The sequence below is a fragment of the Antennarius striatus genome, chromosome 2 (genome assembly GCF_040054535.1).
Source record: "Antennarius striatus isolate MH-2024 chromosome 2, ASM4005453v1, whole genome shotgun sequence".
NCBI classification, from domain to species: domain Eukaryota; kingdom Metazoa; phylum Chordata; class Actinopteri; order Lophiiformes; family Antennariidae; genus Antennarius; species Antennarius striatus.
In genome coordinates, this window is record NC_090777.1 from 17961812 (window position 1) to 17984574 (window position 22763).

General features: G+C 39.3%; 2 protein-coding genes across 3 annotated transcripts in view; both read left to right on the top strand.

The window, feature by feature from the left end:
• Nucleotides 1–11200, top strand: part of LOC137613104 (contactin-3-like) — a 40884-nt gene extending 29684 nt beyond the window's left edge. The window contains exons 16-23 of the mRNA XM_068341975.1: nt 297–446; nt 616–686; nt 2906–3140; nt 3493–3602; nt 4260–4446; nt 4680–4792; nt 4935–5103; nt 6320–11200. Coding sequence (XP_068198076.1) covers nt 297–446; nt 616–686; nt 2906–3140; nt 3493–3602; nt 4260–4446; nt 4680–4792; nt 4935–5103; nt 6320–6417 — 1133 coding nt within the window. The 3' untranslated portion in view covers nt 6418–11200. The remainder of the gene's footprint in view (nt 1–296; nt 447–615; nt 687–2905; nt 3141–3492; nt 3603–4259; nt 4447–4679; nt 4793–4934; nt 5104–6319) is intronic.
• A 1217-nt stretch (nt 11201–12417) lies between these two features.
• exosc10 (exosome component 10) lies at nt 12418–21613 on the top strand. 2 transcript variants are annotated; one of them, XM_068334108.1, is made up of 25 exons: nt 12418–12582; nt 12918–13054; nt 13603–13726; nt 13811–13915; nt 14095–14254; nt 14356–14464; nt 14546–14621; nt 14696–14806; nt 15012–15155; nt 16089–16279; nt 16470–16626; nt 16817–16965; nt 17106–17156; nt 17265–17376; nt 17501–17548; nt 17665–17740; nt 17823–17932; nt 18019–18111; nt 18193–18261; nt 18362–18467; nt 18554–18627; nt 20327–20501; nt 20617–20681; nt 21217–21293; nt 21370–21613. In XM_068334108.1, exons 1-25 carry the CDS (start codon nt 12460–12462, stop codon nt 21404–21406), a joined length of 2679 nt encoding a protein of 892 aa, XP_068190209.1. In that variant the 5' UTR covers nt 12418–12459; the 3' UTR covers nt 21407–21613. The 2 variants fall into 2 exon arrangements, with proteins under 2 accessions (XP_068190209.1, XP_068190217.1); XM_068334116.1 differs by having other exon boundaries at nt 20330–20501.
• The last annotated feature ends 1150 nt before the right edge of the window (nt 21614–22763 follow it).

Sequence of the window (22763 nt, forward strand, 5' to 3'; positions counted from 1 at the left end):
GTTGTAATCAATTGTTGGTGTTTGAAGAACATTTTATGTAATGTGGACACGTCTGTTCATTATGTCACCTCCCTCTTTTTCACTCCTCCACATGAAGTCTCTCCTTCTGTCTTGATCTAAGTGTGTTACACTTTTTTTTTTTTATAAATGAATGCCTTTTACAGTATAATTCCTCATCTAGGGGTTTGCTGCATCCTGTTGAGTTAGTTCTCTTTTTAATTAGCTTCTTACTACTTTTTATAAGCTCCTGGATATGATGTGGTTATGTTTTGTTTTTTTAATTTCATTTTTTATAGTGCCTGAGAAAATTGATGGTAACACACTTACGGCCACTGTAGTGGACCTCATTGCCTGGGTGGAGTATGAGTTCCGGGTTTTGGCCAAGAACAGTGTTGGGGTAGGAGAACCCAGCCCTGTGTCGGTCCAGACCAGGACAGAGGATGCAGGTACAGTGGAAACGATTCACTGTCGTATTCTTCAACCTGTTCAGATGGTGAACGTGAAAATCTCAAACTTTGATCTGCATGGGCAAACAGTTCTTGGTTTTACTACCATCTATTTTTGCGAATTGCTTTTGTGAATTATGTGAAGATACCAACTTTGTTTGTTGTGTAGTTCCTGATGTAGCGCCAGGTGATGTGGGTGGAGGAGGGGGGAGCAGATCTGAACTGGTCATCACATGGGAGGTAAGTCATCAGTCTTATGTTCTAGTGTGTTATTCAAAGTAGCTACGCTTAATCTCTTTTTATCCTTGAGTGAGGTCCTTTATGTCTCTCCCTAAATCAAAGCTCTGGTTCTATTTGGCTTGTGGGTGTCATAAAGTCCACTTGAATCCGAGACTGAAGCTGTTGTAATTTCTTAGTTACATACTACCCCTAGCAAAAAGTATGGAATCACCAGTCTTGGACGAGCACTCACTCCGACATTTTATTATGTAGAACAAACTCAAATAAAAACATTGAAAAAGTAATGAATTTTTTCAAAAGTGCAACTCCTTGGCATTCAGAAACACTAAAAGAAATGAAGAAAAACATTGTGGTGGTCAGTCAATGTTACTTTTATAGAGCAAGTGCAGGGAAATAAATATGGAATCACTCACTTCCGAGGAAAAAAATTTGGAATCACTCTATTTTGAGTAGAAAATAAGGACACACCCAGTCAATTTCCTTTCCTTAATTGGACACCTACCTCAGATTAGATCTGTTTGTTAGTCAGCAGTTACAAAACAGTCATCACAACTTGGAGGGTTGCTGGACCAAGTGGATTGGCAAGAATCATGGCTCCAACAAGAGAGATGTCTCTTGAGACCAAAGACAGGATTATCAAACTTCTTGAAGAAGGTAAATCTACACGTATGGTAGCCAAAGATGTGGGCTGTTCACAATCAGCTGTATCGAAGATCTTGACCAAGTACAAACAGCATGGGAAGGCTGTTAAAGTCAAGCATACTGGTAGTCCAAGGAAGACATCTACAAGTCAAGGCAAACAACTAAAGGCCATACGTCTTCAAAACAGAAAATGCACAACAAGACAAATGAAGAAGAAATGGGAGGAAGCTTGAGTCAATGTATGTGACAGAACTGTGCAAAATCGCTGAAAGGAAATGGGATTTTCATACAGGAAAGCTAAAAGGAAACCATCATTGATTCTTCAACAGAAAATAACAAGACTGCAATGGGCTAAGGAGAGGCAATCATGTACTGTGGATGACTGGATGGAGGTTATTTTCAGTGATGAGTCACAAATCTGCATTGGACAGGGTGATGATGCTTGAATGTTTGTTTGGTGCTGTTCCAGTGAGATTTACAAAGAGGACTGCCTAAAGAAAACATCAAAATACCTACAGTCCTTGAAGATATGGGGCTGCATGTCAGGCAAAGTCACTGGGGAGATCGCTGTGGTTGAATTTTCAATAAATGCACGAGTTTACATTGACACTTTGGACAGCTTTCTTATCGCTTCAATTGAAAAAATGTTTGGGGATGATGAAATCATTTTCCAATATGACAATACATCATGCCATAGAGCAAAAACTGTGAAAGCATTCTTTGGAGAAAGACACATCCAGTCAATGTTATGGCCTGCAAATAGCCCAGATCTCAACCCCATTGATTGAGTGGTGGAAAAATGGTCCACAGCAAGGCTCCGGCCTGCATGGATGATCTGGCAACTGCAATCAAAGAGAGTTGGCACCAGATTGATGAAGAATACTGTTTGTCACTCAGCAAGTCCATGCCTCAGAGACTGCAAGCTGTCAGAGGTGGTGCAACTAAATACTAGTAATGTGGTTTGATTGTTATTTCTTTGTCTGTTTTTCATGATTCCATATTTTTTTTTCCTCAGAATAGAGTGATTCCAAATTTATTTCCCTGCACTTGCTCTATAAAAGTAACATTTACTGACCGACACAATGTTTTTTCTTCATTTATTTTAGTGTTTCTGAATGCCAAGGAGTTGCACTTTTGTAAAAATTCATCATTTTTTCATGCTGTTTATCTGAGTTTTACATAATAAAATGTCGGAATGAGTGCTCATCCAAGACTGGTGATTCCATACTTTTTTGCTAGGGGTAGTAGTCTGCATGTGAGACACTGACATCATCTGCACAAACAGAACACTGAGTCCGATAGCTGTTCTTGTATTGCATTGCTTTTATTTAGCTAAATCTGAATTAAAAACCTGTCTAGTATTATGAAAATAAAAATGTCATTATTTGAAATTGCCCAGAAATACCTTATAATTGTAAAATAAAACATTTAAACATTCTGGAATGAGAGGTTTGGATGCCGCTTCTTTAGGCACCGTGAAAATGGCTGGGTTTTTTTTGTCAACCCAGTGGCGGGGTGAACATGAGTGGTTTTTGTATATGTTTTAATATCACTATAGTTTTGTGTTTCACTCTCAGCCTGTCCCCGAAGAACTACAGAATGGCGAGAGCTTCGGTTACATCATTGCTTTCCGAGCCTTTGGAGAAATTAGCTGGACTCATGTGGCAACCTCTGCTCCGGGTGCTGCCCGCTACGTGTACCGCAATGATAGCATTGCGCCCTTCTCTCCGTTTCACGTCAAAGTTGGCACGTACAACAGCAAAGGACAGGGGCCCTTCAGCCCCGTGGTCACCATCTACTCTGCAGAGATCGGTAAGGGGAGGAATTGAGCTGAATTTTTCCAAGCTATGTGTATTTTTTAAAAGTTTTTAAGATGGATAAATATCACAGAAATATTTTCATAAGTACCAAAGGTTATTAAACTGAAGGAAATCTAATAAAGCCTTCAAGTGAGTATTGGCTGAGTGCTTCCAAATATCACTTTTGTATGGCTATGTCAAAGTGATCACACTGTAATTTAGTGCTTGCGTAGTGTTGGTCTGGTTAGCACCGCCACCTGTTCGAGATGATTCATCCAAGTATGTATCAACAAGAATGCCACACACTTGTAAATGTACAAACTGAAGAGATTTGTTCTGCTCAGTCTCCTGTTGTGTGTTTCCAGAGCCAAGTGGGATGCCAGCAGGAGTCTGGGCCAGGAGTCTCTCTGCCACCAAGACTGAGGTGAATTGGCAGGCTCTGTCCTACAGCCCTGAAAGAGTTCTGGGCTATGAGGTACATTTTATTCTTTTAAATGGAAATACAAATTGCGCAAAGCACAATTCAAACGCTCTTCGTCACCCCTGTTACACCTCAAAGCGATCACTTCCTCATGTCAGCGGAAATGACTGTTTCATTTTGCCAATTGTTGCGGCCAAAATTATACAGTTCTTGTACCAACACAAGTGGAAAACATGTCAGAGTGTTTTCAAAAGAACAAAAGGAAATTGCCTGTCCTTGTGTTGTTGTCAGTTGCAGGATAGTGTGATAGAAAGTCTGTGCTGACACATGCTATTGCACCACAACAAAAACTGCCATGTTCAAACCAACAGTTGAACAGTTCTGTGTTTGAGTGCTATGCCAGTATCCCAGAAATCAGAATTAAGTTTTTTAATCATTACCCACTAATTTAAAAAAGAATATTAAACAATTATATTGACAGAGGTGCTTACCCTTGTTTGATAGGAGCACCACCCAGGAATCCTGGGAAATATTAATTTATAAACCCATTTGATTATTTAATTAGTCAAAGTAATCACTTTCATACTTAAGCAGAAGCTTTTCTTTCACATTGACCTTCTTTCTCATTAAACAAGAAGCAGTGTTTGTTCTAAATGAAATAATTTGACACAATCATTAGTAAAGCTGGACTGTATTGTCCTCCTCAATCAGGTGGTTTACTGGGAGGATGACACCAAACCTGAGACAATGGGGAAGGTCAGGGTGCCTTGGAACCAGACGTCTGTCACGGTGAACGGCTTGACAGGAAACACGCAGTATTTTCTAACGGTCAGTGCTTTCAACACGGCAGGCACCGGCCCCTTCCTCCCAGCGATCAATGTCACCACGAAAAAACCACGTAAGTCGAAGCACCCATGATGTGCAACTGCTCAAATATTTGATTTTATGTCTAGAGGTAGAAAATCTATTCTTAGCCATCCAGGAAAGCAGGAGAAACGTTGTCAACATCTAGTCTCATTCTTGAAAGTAGTTTTATCCATAGAGACACAGATAATTTGTGTATAACGATGGGACACTAACGGATTTCTGTGCTGAAATATAACAAGTGAATTTTTTTTTCAAATCATACAGCACCTGCCCAACCTCCGCTGAATGTTGAATGGACTCTAATTGGCTCTCAGCTGTCTCTTTACTGGGAGCCTGTGGTGGCAACGGAATCAGAATCAGAAGTTACAGGCTACCAAGTGAGTTTTACATTATCAGTAAGCTTAGCAGTAAGTCGAATTGACTGTCTGTTGAACCAAGCGGCTCATTCTAAGCTGCCAGGCTGTAAGCCTGCATGTTTAAAACATGTCCCCCACCTTTTTTCCACCCCTCTTGCTTCAGCTGTCATACAGCAGGCGGAGACACAGAGACGTAAACACACTCACGAGCGCCAATTCGACAGCAGAGCTGACCCTCCCCGAAGAAGACGATGACTACGTCATCCGAATTCAGACGCTGAGTGAAGGAGGGTTGGGCCCGGCCTCGGAACCCATACGAATCCACCAACTGAGTAAGCTCGCTCGGACTGTAGTACATATGCTAAAACAATAAAAGCTAATTTGGGTTTCACTTCCTAGTGTGTGAAAAAAGATGGAATAACTGCAAGAAAAGTAAGAGACAGACTGTTATTTCAAGATTTTCTGCCTGAAGCTCTGTCTCTGAAATATGCTGATGCCACCATGAGAAACACAACAGAATGGAAACATTTGACATTTACCCAGACCTCAATCTGTCATGTTTTTTTTTTTTTTATTTACCCACTATTGTAAATGAAGTCACTTAGCACTTCTTAAGTCTGACAGGAACATTTTGTCCTCTGTTGACTCACAATTTCTCATGTCCCCAGCCATCCCTTCCTGACTGTTCCAGGTTTATGTTTTGCTGAAATATGCACAGCAATCCATCTCCATCTCCATCGTAGGGGTTGAATTCCTATTTTACTAGGTGCTATAACTGTCCTGGGGGACTCCAGGGGGTTCGTCTTCTTTTCAAAATGCTAATTTGCATTGTTGATATTCTGTAACAAATCCCTGGAAACAAGAGTTGAGAGAGATATAATTCCAAGATGAGTTTTCTTTAACATTTAATTTTAAAAAATAGGCTATTTTTCTGCCCACAAGAGATTCTTCAGATACTGCAAAGGAAAAAAGATGTAAGCAAAACACATTAGCAGACCAGATCCCTGTGAGACAAGTACCTCTGAAATGTCACATTTGGTTCAATGTGCATCAATAATATATGTTTTTTTTTAATCTAGGAAAGAGTTTTTTTACAGATATTATGTCATTACAGGAAAATACTCAGTGATGCATAAGAGTTAATTGAGGCCTTAAATTATACATGAGATACTAGTTATGAGAGCAGACTGCATCAGGCTTCTGGCCTCTTTACACTCAGCTCTCATACATTTTTTACTTACAATTACAGTCATTAGCAGAGAATTATGAAGTTTTTGGACACATTTAAAGAACCCCAGCGAACGTCAGCCTTTTTCATGTTTTGGGAAACAGTTGGTGACTTTCAGTTTGTGTATTTTTGACTAATATTTTCTTAAACTTTGTTTATCAGGTGGATGTGTGAGGTGCTTCTGTCTGCCACCACCAGAAGTTTTAACTTCACTTGTTTTTGTGTGTGCGTGTGTGTGTGTGTGTGCGTGTGTGTGTGTGTGTGTGTACGTGTGTGTGCGTGCGTGTGTGTGTGTGTCTTTGTGTGTGTGGTCGTTTCAGATATGAGTGCCCAGGGCTCTAGAGCCTGGAGTCTGGACACGTCCCCCTTCTCTCTGCTCCTCGCCATCACAATATCAACATTCAGGTCAACGTCGTGACACAGTGACAAACTCTGCACCTCAACCGTCTTCTGTTTTCTTTTCATTCGTGTTGCTGAGGATCATTTTTGGAGGTGACCACGTTCTGTTTTGCCGTTAGTTTGTGGGTATGTGACGCCACAGGAGCTGGGTGTGCTGTCGAAAATTAACACTAAATTCTCTTTTCATGTAGGCCTGTTTTGACAGCTCTGTCAGGTTGAGAACAATGCTCCATTTCAGTTATTTCTGTCTGAATGATACAGATGCCTTACTTCCATTCATGTGCCAAAGTAGTTTCAGCCTCCTCCTTGTTTCTAAAGTAGTCACATGGGTTGCTCAGCATTCTATTTCTCACAGTTCTTTTTATCATTGAAGGTCTCTGCGTATCTTGTGAAGGGCCATGACGAGTGCTTTGTATTTTTAAATGTTCATTTTTCCTTTCCAAGTTGGAATTGGTGAGTCGGAACACGTTCATTCACCCGTGGCCGTGCCTTTGGAAATTTGCTGTCACTTATAGAGGCTTGTCCCCAATACTCAGTTTTTCAGAACACACCACAGCAACCTTCATATTTACATGCTCCATTAAAAGTTGACTGTCCCAGATGAAACTCGTAAAGCAGCTCACAGTGCCAGCGCTACCCAATTACCTTTTATCATTTGATTGTAGAGACCTGAATGTACCTTGAGGGCTCTAATGAGTTTTCATGCCTCAGACCAGTTATTGTGATCGTTGACTGACTTGTGGATTGGACCTTTCTCTGCATTCTCCAGGTTTATATCTGCCTGTCTACAGCGGTAATGGGAGAGATATATGACTGCAAATCTGTTTCCCTCAAAAATGATGCTGAAACAATCAGTGAGTTAGTAGAAAAATAATTCATAGCACATAATTTAATGCAATTATTTTTTTTTAAAAAGATGCCAAACATACCCAGAGTTCAATGATGATAAACATTTGCCACCGTGCAATCCAACTCAGAGGGGATCTTCCTCCTGTATGCCATGGCTACATTTACACAACAAATATTAGTATTTCAGTTCTTTGTATGACAGTTAACAATTTTAAGCCTCCTTCTCACTATTTTGGAGAGGAATAACATGAAGTACATACACTTTTAGGGGTCCCTGAAGTTAGTCCCTGCTGACATTGGGTGAGAGGCAGGACAGGGGTGACATATGGACTATATTTCATACCTTGAGCCACAAACTGACACCAAATTGTAACCATCATTTAACTCAACCTATATTGGTTCTATGGTTCTATGAGGAAGCCACAGCACCTTAATACCCCAGGCTGTTTAGTTCGTGCTCTGTCCTGTCCTCTGCCCTGACATGTCCATTTCACTCTTACCCAACTAAGTGCTGCCAAACTCTTCCTTGTGCAATTTCATTGATTATAGTTAAACATAACTATAATTGATCATTTCTTGATCAATATTGTAAAATAAGTTCCATTATAGGTCAATTTAAACACTTTATCCACATCTTTTAACCTCACTTTTAAGCAGTTGGTACAGGTTTTCAACACTTCAGTCACATGATTAAGTCAGACAAAATCCATTTGCAGAAGAAAACTGTTGAGATATGGGTGAAAATGTTTGTAGATTTTTGTTTTTGGGTTTTTTTATGCTGTGGTTTTTCTTGATCAAATTGATTTGATATGAGTTCATTATCAGTATAAATATGTCTGGGTAGCCTCCACAGGTGTGTCAGTGTCTGGTTATTAGAAATAATGTGTCAACAGCAAACCAATAACATCCTAGAATTCTCAGTGGCCAGGGTATGATGTCTCTGGGTTGGGTCAGCACCTTCGGCTCAGGGGAAATTTTGCATACATGTCATAAACTTACATACTATTTGAAATGAATCATTTTCATCTGGAATTTTCATTCTGTTTCACCATAGACGAGCTGTGCTGGTTATCAGGCATCATGACTCATTGTATTTGAGACAAGAAAATATGGAACCGTATTTGTAGCAGAACTGTAAATGAGTGTGGAAAGTTGTGGGTTCCTCTATCTTGTTCAGTGTGTGTGCTATCTGGGTTACAATGGGGTTTATCCTCTAAAAGCAGGAAACAGTCAAATGATCATGAGTTTTAACTCAGGAGGGCCTCTCACTTTTCTCTACTTTTTACTTGCGGCTTTTGCTTTTTTACAAGGAAAACTTGGATCATCCACAACAAATCCTTCACTTCATTCCTTACTCCATCTGCTGTCTGCTCGCAGTGGAAGCAGGGCAATCTGACATCTCCTAGCATCCCCATCCTCTTCCAGCTGGTGATGTTGAAGTAATGATTTGCACCTAATTTAAAGTACAACTTCAGTTACCACTAGATTTTTCAATTGTATTGGTAAAAAAAAATCAAAAGATGCAGGTTTGGATGATGGTGGGATAAGTTAAAACATTTCTTAAAGAAGACAGGGGAGAAAAACTAACTGGTGCACCTTCCAGTTCTGACTCGATGTTTCAATCACCTACTTCTCTGAAGGGGTGGAAGATGATGATTGATGATGATGATGCTTGCAAAGGAAAGTATGAAGGAAAGAGAGGTCCACTGGAGTTGTAGCTCATGACTGAATTTACAACAATTAAAGCAAAGTAATGATAGGATTCATTCTTGGAAACCTGAATTTACTTTCAGATTTGACTCCAACATTTACGGATCTATCTAAGGATAGCATAGGATGGGATAGGAGTCTGTGTAGGTTCTCAGCTAGCCAGGTTATGGTTATCCAAAAATGTATAAATCAATCCACTAGACTGTAAGACAGTTTCTTGAAGACGTTTCACCTCTCATCCAATAGGCTTCTTCAGTTCCGATGGTGTTTGGTCTTCTCCCAACATCTTCAAGAAATGTTCATAAAGTCCACTGGATTGATTTTAAACAGCTTTGGATGGGATAGAAGTTTTTTCAGTTACAAAAGTCAATATGCACACAGATTATGAATACACATTTGCAAAATTCCTGTACATATTCACAAATCTCAGCACACAAATTTGACACAGACTAAATTACACAACTCTCCACACAGATTTGCAAATAGTCTTTCTGAAGTAATGGCTCCGTATTAGAGTGCTGCCAATTATGCCGGTCTTATAATTGAAATCTAGCCACCAGCTTAGACATAATTTGGCAAAATGTGTCGTCAGCTGTGACATAATCTTTTTTGAAACTGTGTTGTCAGTTGTATTGGCTTTTTTTAATGTTGTGTTTGTTCGTTTAAGTATTTCCTGCTGCTCAAATATTCATAAAAGCTTCATCCTAAGTATCAATAGTCTTGGAGTGGCAGAAGCTGATGGAAAACACATCTGTCAGCCCCTGACACAAGGGTCTATTTAACAACCAAAAATGCCAAATGGAAAGTCTGATATGTGTCATGATTTCACAGACATTAAAATACCTTTGTATTATATTAGAGCAGGCCTGAGGGAATTATATGGGAAAGGTACATGAGTAACGGTGCTAATGAAACCCACAGAAGACTAATTTATCAGGATTTTGAGACGACTAAATCAGGACTATCCCATCAAGATGACAACAGGAAGATTCAATGGTGTGTGCGCATACGTTTCAACAAATTTTGTCTATTCGTCCACGGTTCAAGGCTTCAGGCATCAGAAATTCAAATGCAGTGTAACAAGGTCAATAATGAAAGTAGAAAAAGCGAGTTTAAATACAATTTTGGATTTATTCACATTACCATAGAGTTCTAGAGCAAAACAACAAGCTGGGGAAAAAAGCTGCAAAATTCAAGGACGGTTAATGATGCACATTGCTGGATACAATTTGTATTAAATGCAAAAACAGGTAGGCTTTGTTTCCCGATGAGTTGTAATAACTTTCTGAAAGCAGTGTTTGAATCCTGTTTTTTTGTTTTTGTGACTTTACATGTGGTTAGTCTGAATGCATTCTTTTTATCATAAACTGTCATTGTTAAGCTAACAAATGTTTACACAGGAAAAACATCTTTCTTGATGATTTAGTGATTTACTGATATGAGAGACAGCGTTCCAGTTTTGAACTTGTGTTTTTTTGGGTATGCAGAAACATGGCCAATCTCTTTGTTTTGTAATGTATCAGTACTGTGAAGATTTTGTCTTTTTCTCTTGTTTTAATGTTTGGTATGGTTCTTTTTTTTTTTCTTTTGAAAAAATTCTGTACAAAGTGTTGCTTTAAGATAACATTTAAGAGCCGGTTATGGCCGATTCAGAAGCCAGTGCAATGAGGTCTTGCTAGCTTTCATACAGTATACTGTGCACACTGTATCTATATAGTTGGAATTTGAAAAATGCCCCCCTACTGGGAGACCAGTGTCTTACTTGCAGTTGTAATTCATGGTCAAACCCAGAGTCTGAAAAATACATCAGCAAAGAGAAACATTGCTCAGCAGCTGCTATCACTCACAGCCTTTTGCTGCAATGACACAAAGTAGATGATACAGGTAATATTATCTACTAATACTTTTCACCTTTTTATACCAGTAACACTTATACAATAGATTTTTTTGGTAAGTGTAAGAGCAAAAAAAAGATTAATTGACCTGAAAATGAGCAGATGAATTACCCCAAATTTGTGATTATATCGAGCTTGATGAAGAAATCCAAGTAGACCTCGCTTGGCTTTTCTGTGTTGATAGGTGATCTCTGTGAGATCGTGGCAGTGACATTTTCACATTGAAAAGTCATCAGCTGATCTTGATATGTTAAAGCCGTGCATGTATGATATTGTTTGGTGCAGTTTGTGTTTTCTAGATGAGGGTGCTAAATAAAACAATTCAGTGAGGATTTTCTCTGGGATTTTTTAATTATGTGTGGCACTGTGTCATTTTCAGCGTCAGCAGTTTTATGGTTTTTTACTGCAGGAGGAATTTGAGTGGTGCTTTGGGGCAATATCAAAGCTATAAAATGCATAATATTATTAAAAAGCATATAAATGAGACTAAATGGCAGCAGTAATGCCCTATTCAGTTCAGCAAAGATTTTCACTGCATATAGGCTACTGACTGTTTTATTACCTATATGATAAGGGTATGATTTCAGAATCGAATATTTTAATTAATAACAGCACACCCAGTAACAAAAAATACAAAATGTAAAACTACCATATATCGAGTAGTTGGCTTTGTAATATAGATTTTGGCAAGAATACTGACTTATAAATCTGCAATATCAGTGTGGTGAAGATACCTTCCCTGGGAACAACAGGATGACATAGAAATACGCTGTGAAACATGGATTGAGTCGGTGTTTCCTTCTTAGATAATAAGAAGGAATAGATCAATAGAGAGGGGAAGTAAAGAAAAGAGGTTTCTCGCCACACACCACAGATCATCCATAATGAGCTGCTGTGTCAATACTTGAGAAATGGCTTTTCACTTTCTATTGACCACAGGAGCACTAACTGACCAACTAAGGAAGGGATATTTTTATACCAGTAAAATCACTTCTATTCCTGAAAACATGTTTGGGAAAAAAAGGGTTTTATATATGGTTTATTTGGCTTCTAACGAGATGTTGGCCGAGACTTTACTGGTGTGTATGTTTCTTTTAGTTAATTGCAACACATTGCACTTGTTGGAATTGAGTTGCTGTGGATTGCTTAGGACAATATTGCCCCCCTATGGCAGCAACATCTTAGTGCATCACGCTATGAAGGAAATGAGATTGTCTGCAGTGTTACTGCATCGAATGGGTGCGTTCACCAGGTCATAGCTGAGGTTTGCTCCTGGAGAAGATTCATCACCCGGCTTGATCTGATCAAAACATAACCGATATATCAATAACGGAACATCTCACGTTATAGGTGAGTAAAGGGAAATGTATAGCTTTGAGGAAAACGGAAAGCGATCTTTTTTTTTATTGGCATACAGTATTTAGGGTATGTTCATGCTGCAGTATTCCCCCTCAATAAATTGTGGAAAATGCAGTTTGACTTTGACGCCCGAGCACTCCTAATCGCTAGGTGGCGCTGTCCCAGCTTTTCCCGAACATTTTACAATAAACCGTAGAGGAAGACGAGCCATTTCCGAGCGCCACATGTTTACAACATCAAAATAGATTATGGCTTCAACGAGTAATAATAACGCCACGAACAGTACCCTTCAAAATACGAACTCAGACACTAACGACGAGGAAAAAGCCGAGCTGTGTCCTGGTTTTAAAGACGTGGACGCCTTCGTTAAAGTAAGTGAGCTAAAGAAGATGGAGCTTTCGGTTTTCAGCTAGTAGCCGACATGCATGTGTCTGCTTGGCTGAGAGGTCTAGTTACAAAATATGCACACATTTGTTTTTATTATTGTCTGATTTAACGTTTTTCTATGTCTATGACAAGGTTATAACTTATAGTACGAGAACTTAGCCTTTCTGTTGTGTTAATTAGCATAGAACTATATTTTCATGATGCTTTAGTAATGGGAACCTCGGGTTGTTAAAGGACACAGAATTAGTTTAAGCCTATTGCCGTATTCATCAGAGGTGTGTATTATTAACTAGTGTCTGGGCTTGCCCCTCCTCTGCAGTATGGACTGGGTGCTGTATTATCTGCCACCAAAGCATCTGCTGCCTTGCCTCAAGCTGGGGATGAATTTGATTTCTATAGGAGCTTCTCAGGCTTCCAGGAGTTCTGTGCAAGTCAAGGGGATAAGCTCCTGCACTGGTGAGTATATGTCATGCTATGGGTTTTCTTTAGTTTGACCTTGGTTTGATCCCCACTCATCTCTGGAAGGGGTCACTCTTCTCATAAACTTAAAGATAAGGATATACCGGTACTTTCTCTCCACAGAGAAAAGACAAATTGCAAGTTGAGTTCATTGGAAAATAAATTAGGTGTAAATGTGAGATGATATTTTTGTCTGACGGAACGATCAATCCGTTCAGAGTGCTCAGATAATGGATGGAAGATCAAAGGAAACATTTTGTCAGATGTGTGCTGCTCTTCAAGTTTGGGAGGAAATTGATTAGTGTCATGTTGCACCAGTTTTTCTAATAGTCTCCTTCACTGCTCAGTGCAGCCTCACTACTGCAAACTTGTTTACAAAAAAACAATCCTATCCTCAATATTTTAACAGGACATCACATAAATTTTTGATGGTAGGTGCAAAGACAAACCTGATAGAAGATTGTGCATGAAAACAGAAGGGTGGGTCTACGGAGTAGTCTGCCACTTGCCTTGCATAATATTTATTTGTTGTGTCCCTGTATTAGCATGAGCCAGGTAATGCAGCACCATGGCTGCAGATCCCACCTGAGAGGCCAGAGCAAGCTGACAGGCCTGGATGAGAGTTTCGACTTAGTTGTGGACTCAAATGACATCATTCTCGAAAGAGTGGTATGGTCTTCACTTCTGAATTTTACTAGGCATTTCTTTATGGAAAAGGGCTTTGCAAATCAGAGTACTTCCTCTGATTTCCAGGGGATTCTTCTTGATGAAGCTGATGGAGTGAATAGGAGCCAGCAGCCTGTAATGCCTGCTGGATTTCAGCCTCCCAAGATTGTTGTTTCCAGCTGGAATCGCAAGGTTGGCTAATTAACCCCTTGGCATCTCATTTTTTTGGGCAACATCTAAGCTAAAAATTGTGCCAATTTTGGCATCAAATTACTTAAATAACATAAGGCAACAGAGCATTTTTGGACAGTTAATAAATACAAATAGAGGTGCAGTTAACAATTATAGTAAATAAAGCTCTTCTTTATCAGGGTACAGGCTCCGACAGTCGTTCTGCTATGTTCCGACTGCTCCATGCCAAGAACGTTGCGAGGCCTCAGCTGAAATTCAAGGAGAAAGTTGACAACAGCAACACACCATTTATCCCCAAGATTTTCATCAAGCCTAATGCTATACAACCTCTTCCATCTTGTAAGACATCCCATGTGCTGTCTGACATTCACTTGTCAAATGAATTCTCAACTCTTAACATTAACGTTTGACATATTTGGGCTCTTGTTTGCCAATTGCAGATTTCACTGACAAACAAATTCGTAAAGAGAAGTCAGAGGACCTCGATGTCCCGACTGCTCTGGCTGATTTCATTCACCAGCAGAGAACTCAGGAACACGTTGACGACATGTAAGAGTGATCAATTGCGCAAAACCAACAAGTCTTGCCTTTTCTATTTCTCATTGTCTGAAGTTGTGCTTTTGGTTGAAGGTTTGCACACCCGTACCAATATGAACTGGACCATCTTACAATCCCGGAAAGCCTTCTGTCGAAGCCAGAGCTACAGGTACATTATAGTGTTCTAATAGCATGTTTCCCTTGTTTCTTGGATTAAATCTGTCATTCGTTAATTTTGTACAGATGTACAAACCTTTGCCTGAGACCAAGTGTTCATTCATTACTACACTGGAGGACCTGGTGGCTCTGAACGAGAAACTATGTAAATCTTCTGAATTTGCTGTGGATCTTGAGGTACAGAACTGGGAAAAAAATGAAAATACTTCAATTTAAGTGTTTGAAGACAAAAATAATTACAACACAATATATTGTTAGCCAAGCTGCATCTGTAAGCTAAATGAAGTTGATTGTGTTGATCTCCTGTGTGAAGAAAACATATATTCAAACCTGTAGCGTCTTGTATGGAAGTTAAGTTTCAAAACTCTGCTCCCCATCACAGCACCATTCCTACAGGAGCTTTCTCGGGATCACCTGTCTAATGCAGATCTCCACCAGAGAGGAGGATTTCATCATTGATACCCTGGAGCTTCGCAGTGAAATGTACATCCTGAATGAGGCATTCACTGATCCAGCTATTGTCAAGGTAATTGAACCATTATACAAATGATTTGTTTCTATTTCTGTCTAAGTGAGAAAGGAGTTTACATGTCTGGTTACTGTAGATTTATAGTACATTCAAAATGAGAAACAGTCTCTATGGCTGTGTGAGCTGGAGATTCTCTTGTGTTGTCTTTCAGTTGAGGATGTTCTATATGGATTTTTTTTTCAACCAATATAGTGGCTGATAATTAACTGCGTCTTACAGATATTACAGGATAAGGAATAAATGCACACCAAGCCTGACTACGGTGGATAATTTAATTTTCCCTAGCTTTTCTCTGAACCGTTGTAGAACATAAATAGTAAAGTACAAATGCCGTCCACAAGTTTAGCTCTATAGACCACTGTGTAGCAGTTGGACATCATGAGAGTGAATGTAAAACGTTGCACTCTTTAAGTGAATTGCAAACCAACTTAAAGTTCCTGTGTGATCTTTTCAGCACCTTTAGAATTATACTTTGATATTTAAGTGCTATCACTTTCCCAAATTGCAGTATTGGTCAGCTATAATTACCTTTTGCCATTGCCTTCACACATTTTACAACCTTCATTTCATTAACCGTAATGACCACCAGGAGAATAAATTTAAGCAGATTAAATAGAGATGTTTCAGACCGGCTTGTGAACATAGCCTTGAAAATACAATTTCCGCCAACAAAGTAATCTGATGTCTTTAAATACCTAATCTCAGAACCTCCAAGATGTCTCAGAGCACCACGATGTTCTATAAAGCTGCTATTGTCCTTTGGTGTGTAGGAGTTTGCCTTGACTCACACATTGTAGGATACCTGTGAACAAATTAGCTATGTGGGCATAAACTACAATGAGATCTGTTTTCTGTGCTAACTTTATTTTCTCAGTTTGAGTGCCTCCTCAAAAAACATTCAACTGACTGCATCATCTTTCCTGGTCTCAGGTGTTTCACGGTGCCGACTCTGACATCGAGTGGCTCCAGAGGGACTTTGGTTTATATGTGATCAGGCTTTTTGACACGCATCAGGCCAGCCGAGCCCTGAACCAGGCCAGACATTCTCTTGACCACCTGCTCACTCACTTCTGCAACGTGGCCTCGGACAAACGCTACCAACTGGCTGACTGGAGAATTCGGTATGGAGTTGACTGATTGGCCATTTGATTCTTGTTATTTTGTAACTGTTGGATGTATTTCTTTCTCTTCTCTTGACAAGAAAATTAATCTTGTTTTCTGCTGGGACGCAACATTACTCTTGAAGTGCTCGGAATTATTATTGATTTTGGACAGGTGATGTAATATATATCCCATAACTTTGCCCTGCAGCCCTTTACCAGATGAGATGGTGCAGTATGCCCGTGCGGATACACACTACCTACTGTACATCTACGACTGTGTGAGGGCGCAGCTGCTGGACTTCAATCATGGGCAGTCTGGCCTTCTGAAGTGTGTCTGGAACAAGAGCAGAGACATTTCCCTGAAGGTGAGCTCAAACCTAGTCTCATACATCATGAAAATTAAACTGACACTTAAAAATCTACTGCTAGACTCTTATTCCACTCACATCTACTCAACAGTGTTACAATTTCTTAAGCTGAATTCAGATTTACACATCACCTTCTGCAATTAAAACTTTTCATGAAATTTCCTTTGCCCTGTCTTCTTTAATGCAGAAATATATGAAGCCTATATACACAGAGGAGTCGTATCTGGAGCTGCAGAGGAAGCAGAAAAGGTCTTTTAACACCCAGCAGCTCACTGCCTTCCGATTGCTGTTTGCCTGGAGGGACAAACTGGCCAGACAAGAGGACGAGAGCACCGGGTATGCTGCTAGAGCTGTTCCTCCTATTCATAGTTTGTTCCAAGTAAATGTTTTTGTGACTTTCCCTGATTTTAGGCAAAATTATAGGCTTTCAACATCTTTTCTAACAGATTTTAATGTGGCGTCGTTTGTGTGTTTAGATTCATCCTGCCTTCTCATATGATGATCAAAATATCTGAGGAGCTGCCAAAGTAAGCAGATTTGATGCCTTGGTTCTTTTTGTTCTGCCTTCAGTGCAGCTGAATTTGCTGCATTGTGTTCACGACATCCATCATAATTCATCATGTTGATCTTCTCAGGGAGCCTCAGGGCATCATTGCCTGCTGTAACCCTGTACCCCCGCTAGTCCGGCAGCAGGTCAATGAGCTCCATTTGCTCGTGCAGCAGGCCAGAGAAACCCCCCTCCTTAAGGTAACAAAGAAAAAGGTGGCAGCATGTGTTTGATTTGATATTGAACCTTAATGTCACTAAATAAACCGACAGTGAAAGCACCTAAGCTAATCAAATATGGAAATCCTTTCTATGGTTCACACAGACTGAGACCGCAGCGCTAAAAAACAAGGGACTCACACCTATTAGAAAGGTCAGTCGTAAACTCCTTTATCCAATGTTTTTTTGTTTTGTTTTTTGTGGGTTTTTTGTTTTTGGTTAAAACACTGTAGTTGTTAAAAGAAATTAAATGTCATTTTGTACAATCAGCCAGAGGTCACATTCTTTGGTCCCCATGATACATCCAGAGTATCAGAGAGTGATCTCCACCCGTTTTCTCCAGATGGTAAGCTTCCCCCTTATATATTTTGTGCAGGATCCTGCTAATTTATTATTTTAGCACATTAAATAAATGCCTTCATTTTCAGAGCTGCCAGTGAAACAAGGGATGCTCTTCTCAGATGATGAAAACAGAATGGATGTTGATCCACAGAAAACAAATGGTCTCATGGCAGTAGCGAAAGTCACACTGTTCGAGGTAGTGATTCTCATCTAGTTGAATTTATTCGGCCTCATCCTTTCAGCAGAACTGCTATATCAAATGTTCTCTGCTTACTTTTGCAGGAGCAGGAACCGAGAAATGATGAGGGGTGTGTTACTGTGGCTAAAACGAAAGCCAGACGTATTATTGAGTCTTTTGAAAACCCTTTCAGGATGGTGAGAGATGAAAAATGATCGACCCTCTGAATCAATTGCGTTTCATTTAAACTAGATACTAACTGATATTTTTGGTGTCAGTATTTACCCTCCGGTGAAGCACACATAAACAAGAACGCCAAGTTTGATCCATCTTCAAAAATTTTTGAGGTAGTCCAAGAACTCCATACACTCAGTCATATCCAGAGTCATCTGACCAGTTGTGATTCCATGTTTTAATCTTTATGGCTTTATCGTCTCACATTCACAGATCAGTAAAAAATGGAAGCTAATGAGTATCGAGCAGCAACAGAAGGAGATGGAAGCCAAGAGGAACGCCAAAAGAGAAGCAAAAGAGCATGCCAAGAAAGTGACCGGTAATAGAATCAAACTTGTTCTGAATTGGGGGTTTTTTTTTGTTGTTGTTATGTTCCTTAGTGTATTTCACTATTGAATTTCACAGAAGAAAGAAACAAAGTCAAACAGGACTATAAGACGTCTCTCCAGAACGTTGCCACTGTTCGTCAGCAAGCAGTGGTGAGTCTTTTACACACTTGTCCTTCCGTTTCTTTTCGGCTGCTTCAGCGCGGCTTCACGTTGTCAGGTTCTCCCTTCCTGTTGGGAAGTCATGTGTTCTATCCACACAAGAGTAAAATATTAATTATAGGGCTTTCATCATTAATTTAATCCTCTAATTTCTGTGGTTTTGTAATCCTGCCATCAGTTTGAAACTCCTGCAGGCAAGCGTGCTTTTTATATTCGTATCTGTCTCATGTTGCACCTGGGGATTGCAGCACTCATCAGACGCTTTTCTTTCCTCATTGGGAATAACAATGACTACTGCCCAAAAGCTCACTGACTGAGCGCCTGTCTCTGGAGAGGCTCTCAACGCATTCCTGCTTTGTTAATATTACCCATTCTTACCACCATATGTTTCTCTTCAGTATGAAATGCACAGTAAGACAATGGTATATACTTCATTTTGTCTTCCCATTTCGGGGGGACAGAAAGAACTGACACTGAGGTTTGACTCAGTTTTGTCCCACTCCCCGCCTTCACCATCAATCAACAGTAATTCAATGTGTGGTGAAATGCTGAAGTAAAATGTTTTTTTTAGTCCTCTTTCTGCTAAAACCATAGTACTAAATAAACACTTTGGCATCATCTGATAGCATGCATTATTGTCAAATATGTTGGCAGCAGCACTTTAAAGTAACACTCGTGAAACTGGCAAATGTAAGTAATCGCTGGCATGTGTAGCTGTAGCTTCTCCTGACAGTTTAGCAATTAAGTTTTTATAAGATAAGTTTTGTCTTTCAGCATGAATTACTATGATTATGATTGATAATGTACAGATCTCAGAGTTACAGTATCACTGATAAGTGATGAGCTGTCATCAGATCCATGTCCAATCAGAAAATAAATGACCACAGGATATATCAAAAATAACAATACAACAATTCAAACTCGAGATTATGATGACATGTAAAGCCTCTGTCATTGCAGAGCAGTCGTGAATATGACCGTGATGTCACTCAGAACATGTGCTGTGTGTCTCTGCACTCAGTGAGGCTAGTTGGCGTAAACTGATCCCCGGCATGACTGATGTGGCACTGACTTGATATTATTCAGCCAATATGCATCATGTCGTATTCCAGTGTCATAAGGATACTGGTGAATACACAGTATTCTGGAGTTCCAGATATGAAGGATTTTAAATCCCATTATTGTGACAGGTCTGAGATATACCTCAAATCCAGTCCCCTCGTTCTCATTTTACTTTGAGCTAATTTTCCAAAAGAGACAGATGCTAAACAGAGTTCAAACTTTAGTTACGTTCTTGGTGTTTGTCTTCAGTCTCAGTTGACATTGCGTATTTGCCAGCTGGAGTCTCATTTTGGAGACTGACTGAGTGAAATGAATATTTACACCCATAGATGGCAGCAAAATTTGGCTGTATATCACTACTGAATAAACTAAGAGAGTGAAGTTAGCTTTATACAGCTTTGCTGCTAAGTATACAGAAAAGGAAGTTACATGCATTTAACAAAATAGATCTCCTTGTAATTGATGAAGGTTCTTGATGTTTGATGACATGCATTTCAACAAAACTACATACATCTGCTACATATCCCGTTCTAAGAACAATCCTCCGCCACTGGCCATTAAGTTGCAGGGTAAACTGAAGTTAACACAATTAGAAATACATTCTTATGTCACTCACCTTTCTCAATAGAAGTCTACAAAAGAAACTGCAAAGAAAAGGCTTTCCAGTGAGATTGGAGAGTCGACTCCCAAACCAAGTAAGAAGTTGACCAAGTCTGCAGAGAAGTCCCAGAAGACAGAGCCGTCTCCTGGAGAAGGCTTCAAACCCTTCGATTACAGCCAGTCAGACCTTAAAGTATTTGCTGGTGTGTATTTCTTACAGTGTCTTAAAAATTAGATCTTGCTTTGTATGTAGTTACAGTCGATGTACATTAACTTTGGCATTAACTTTAATCTGTTGACCACTCTTGTTTTTTTCAGGTACCAAAACAAAGGATAATGCAATGTTTGACCCAAACCGACAAGCCCGTGATGCTAAGAAAAAGGTATTTGTGCATTAATTAATTACATTAATTACATTAATTACAGTATTTTATGCACTATAAGGCTCACCTAAAAGCCTTTAATTTTCTCAAAAACCAACAGCGCGCTTTATAATCCAGTGCGCCTTATATATGAAAACAGTTTTGTTTTTTTTAAAGTAGCCCATTCCTTGAAGGGTGCGCCTTATAGCTCAGAAAATACTGTACTTGGGCAGCAAAGTGGATGAAAATGAGATGATCACCTTGACCTTGTAAAAACTAGGTCAAGGTCAAATTTCAACTTTTGTAAACTCAGGAACCGGTTTAAATAGAAAGAAGGGAGAAGGCCAATGTAAGACCATAGATCAAAGCTAGTACTTTGATCAATGACAGTAGGTCAGAGCGGGAGTTTTGATCATTTACTTATGCAAGTAGATCAGAGTAAAATTTTGAATTCAGGGGTGTCATGGGATGTTGCAGTCTGTGACTGCCTTGTTTCATAATTGAACAGAAAATGTTGTTGTGCGTGTGCTTAATTAATGTGAATGTTTTCCAAAAGAAAATTCCCAAGGGACAAAAGTCTAATTTTGGAGCTGGAGGCCGAAGCATGTCCTACGTGGCAGGAACATCTAATAGGTGAATATTTACAGAATGATTTGTCTGTTGAACGTCAAACGTTCTGGTTTATTAACTGTCCTTTTACTCTTTGCAGAGGATTCCGGCATAACTGGAAAAATAAACAACAATAAAAACACATCCGCTTTTCATCATTTTCTATATAAGTTTCTTTGTTTCTGTGCAGCAGAATCAAGTAATTTTTCTGTTTGGCCACTGATATTCAGTACTTTGATATTTGATGAGTTTCAAAGTGTTTTTTTTTTTTCATCAACGGAAGAGTTTGTCCTTGTACATATTTTGATGCACAGAGTTGTTTATTAAAGATTTTAGAGGTATGATTTCTCTGTCGTTTCTTTTTGGCAAGGCAGTTTCATCAGACCTTGTTCACAACAACTAGTACAACAAAAGTGTTATCAGGTAAACTCATACTTATATTTTCTTACTCACGGGATGTTAAATTGTCTCATTCAGATGTTTTTGGTGGGAATTTCTGGAACAATTAATTTGTAAGTATTTATTAATGATAATTATGTGTGAACTATGACTAACACATCCCATACAGTGAAAAAGTCATTTATCTCTCACAACTTTTGGTTAAATCTGATGGTGGTAAGACAGAACAAGGCAATACGCATGATACTAATACTGAATATTTATGTGGGTCACACGATACCTGTGCATAATCAGTGAATATTATTAACATGCTGATATTCAGTGGTAGAAAGTAACTTAATTAATTACCAACCACTGAAGTTGGATGATTTCTTCTAGGTTAGGTGAATCACCCTTCCCTCAGTTACTTTGCTTTAGTTGTAGAAAAAATAAAAATCCTTACATTGCCTTTTTACCCAGATCTGCAGATTTGGATGCGTTATTTGGACATTTGAACCTGTCTGCTGACAATTATCAGAAGGTTTATGTTTAACAGGCAGTAAGGAGCACAAAAGACACAGGTTGTGGAAAGGACAGGAAGACTCAGGTCAAATGAAGCAAAAGCGGGATCAATATAGAAACAAAAAATGACAGCGACATTAATGTTTTATATATGCTTCAGGTTCATTCTATGACAACTAAGAAGATTAGACCTCTGTATTTTCAGGTTTTTGATTACAACCAATTTATTTCAAGGACATGTTTTTCTTGCAATAAAACATACTTGTCAAGCTCAGGCACTGTTTTCTGAAAGTATTATAGCAAAATTCATCCAGAGATCAGTTTCGTCTTCCACCCTGTCCAACGACAAAAGTTAAGAAATTCAACAGTAGTTTTAAATAAATAAGATAAAATGTTACTTCAAAAAAATGACCTTGTTTTCAGCGGGTGAAAGGGTGATTTCATTCATCACCCAAGCTGAAGTCACCGAGGTGGTTGCCACATCCTTGGTGATGGCACCGGGGGTGGATGAGATTCGCCCCCGGTGGGAAAAGGAAAGAACTTACCATTTTTTGAACTTCTTCAATGATGTCACTTCCTGTTTGTGATGTCACT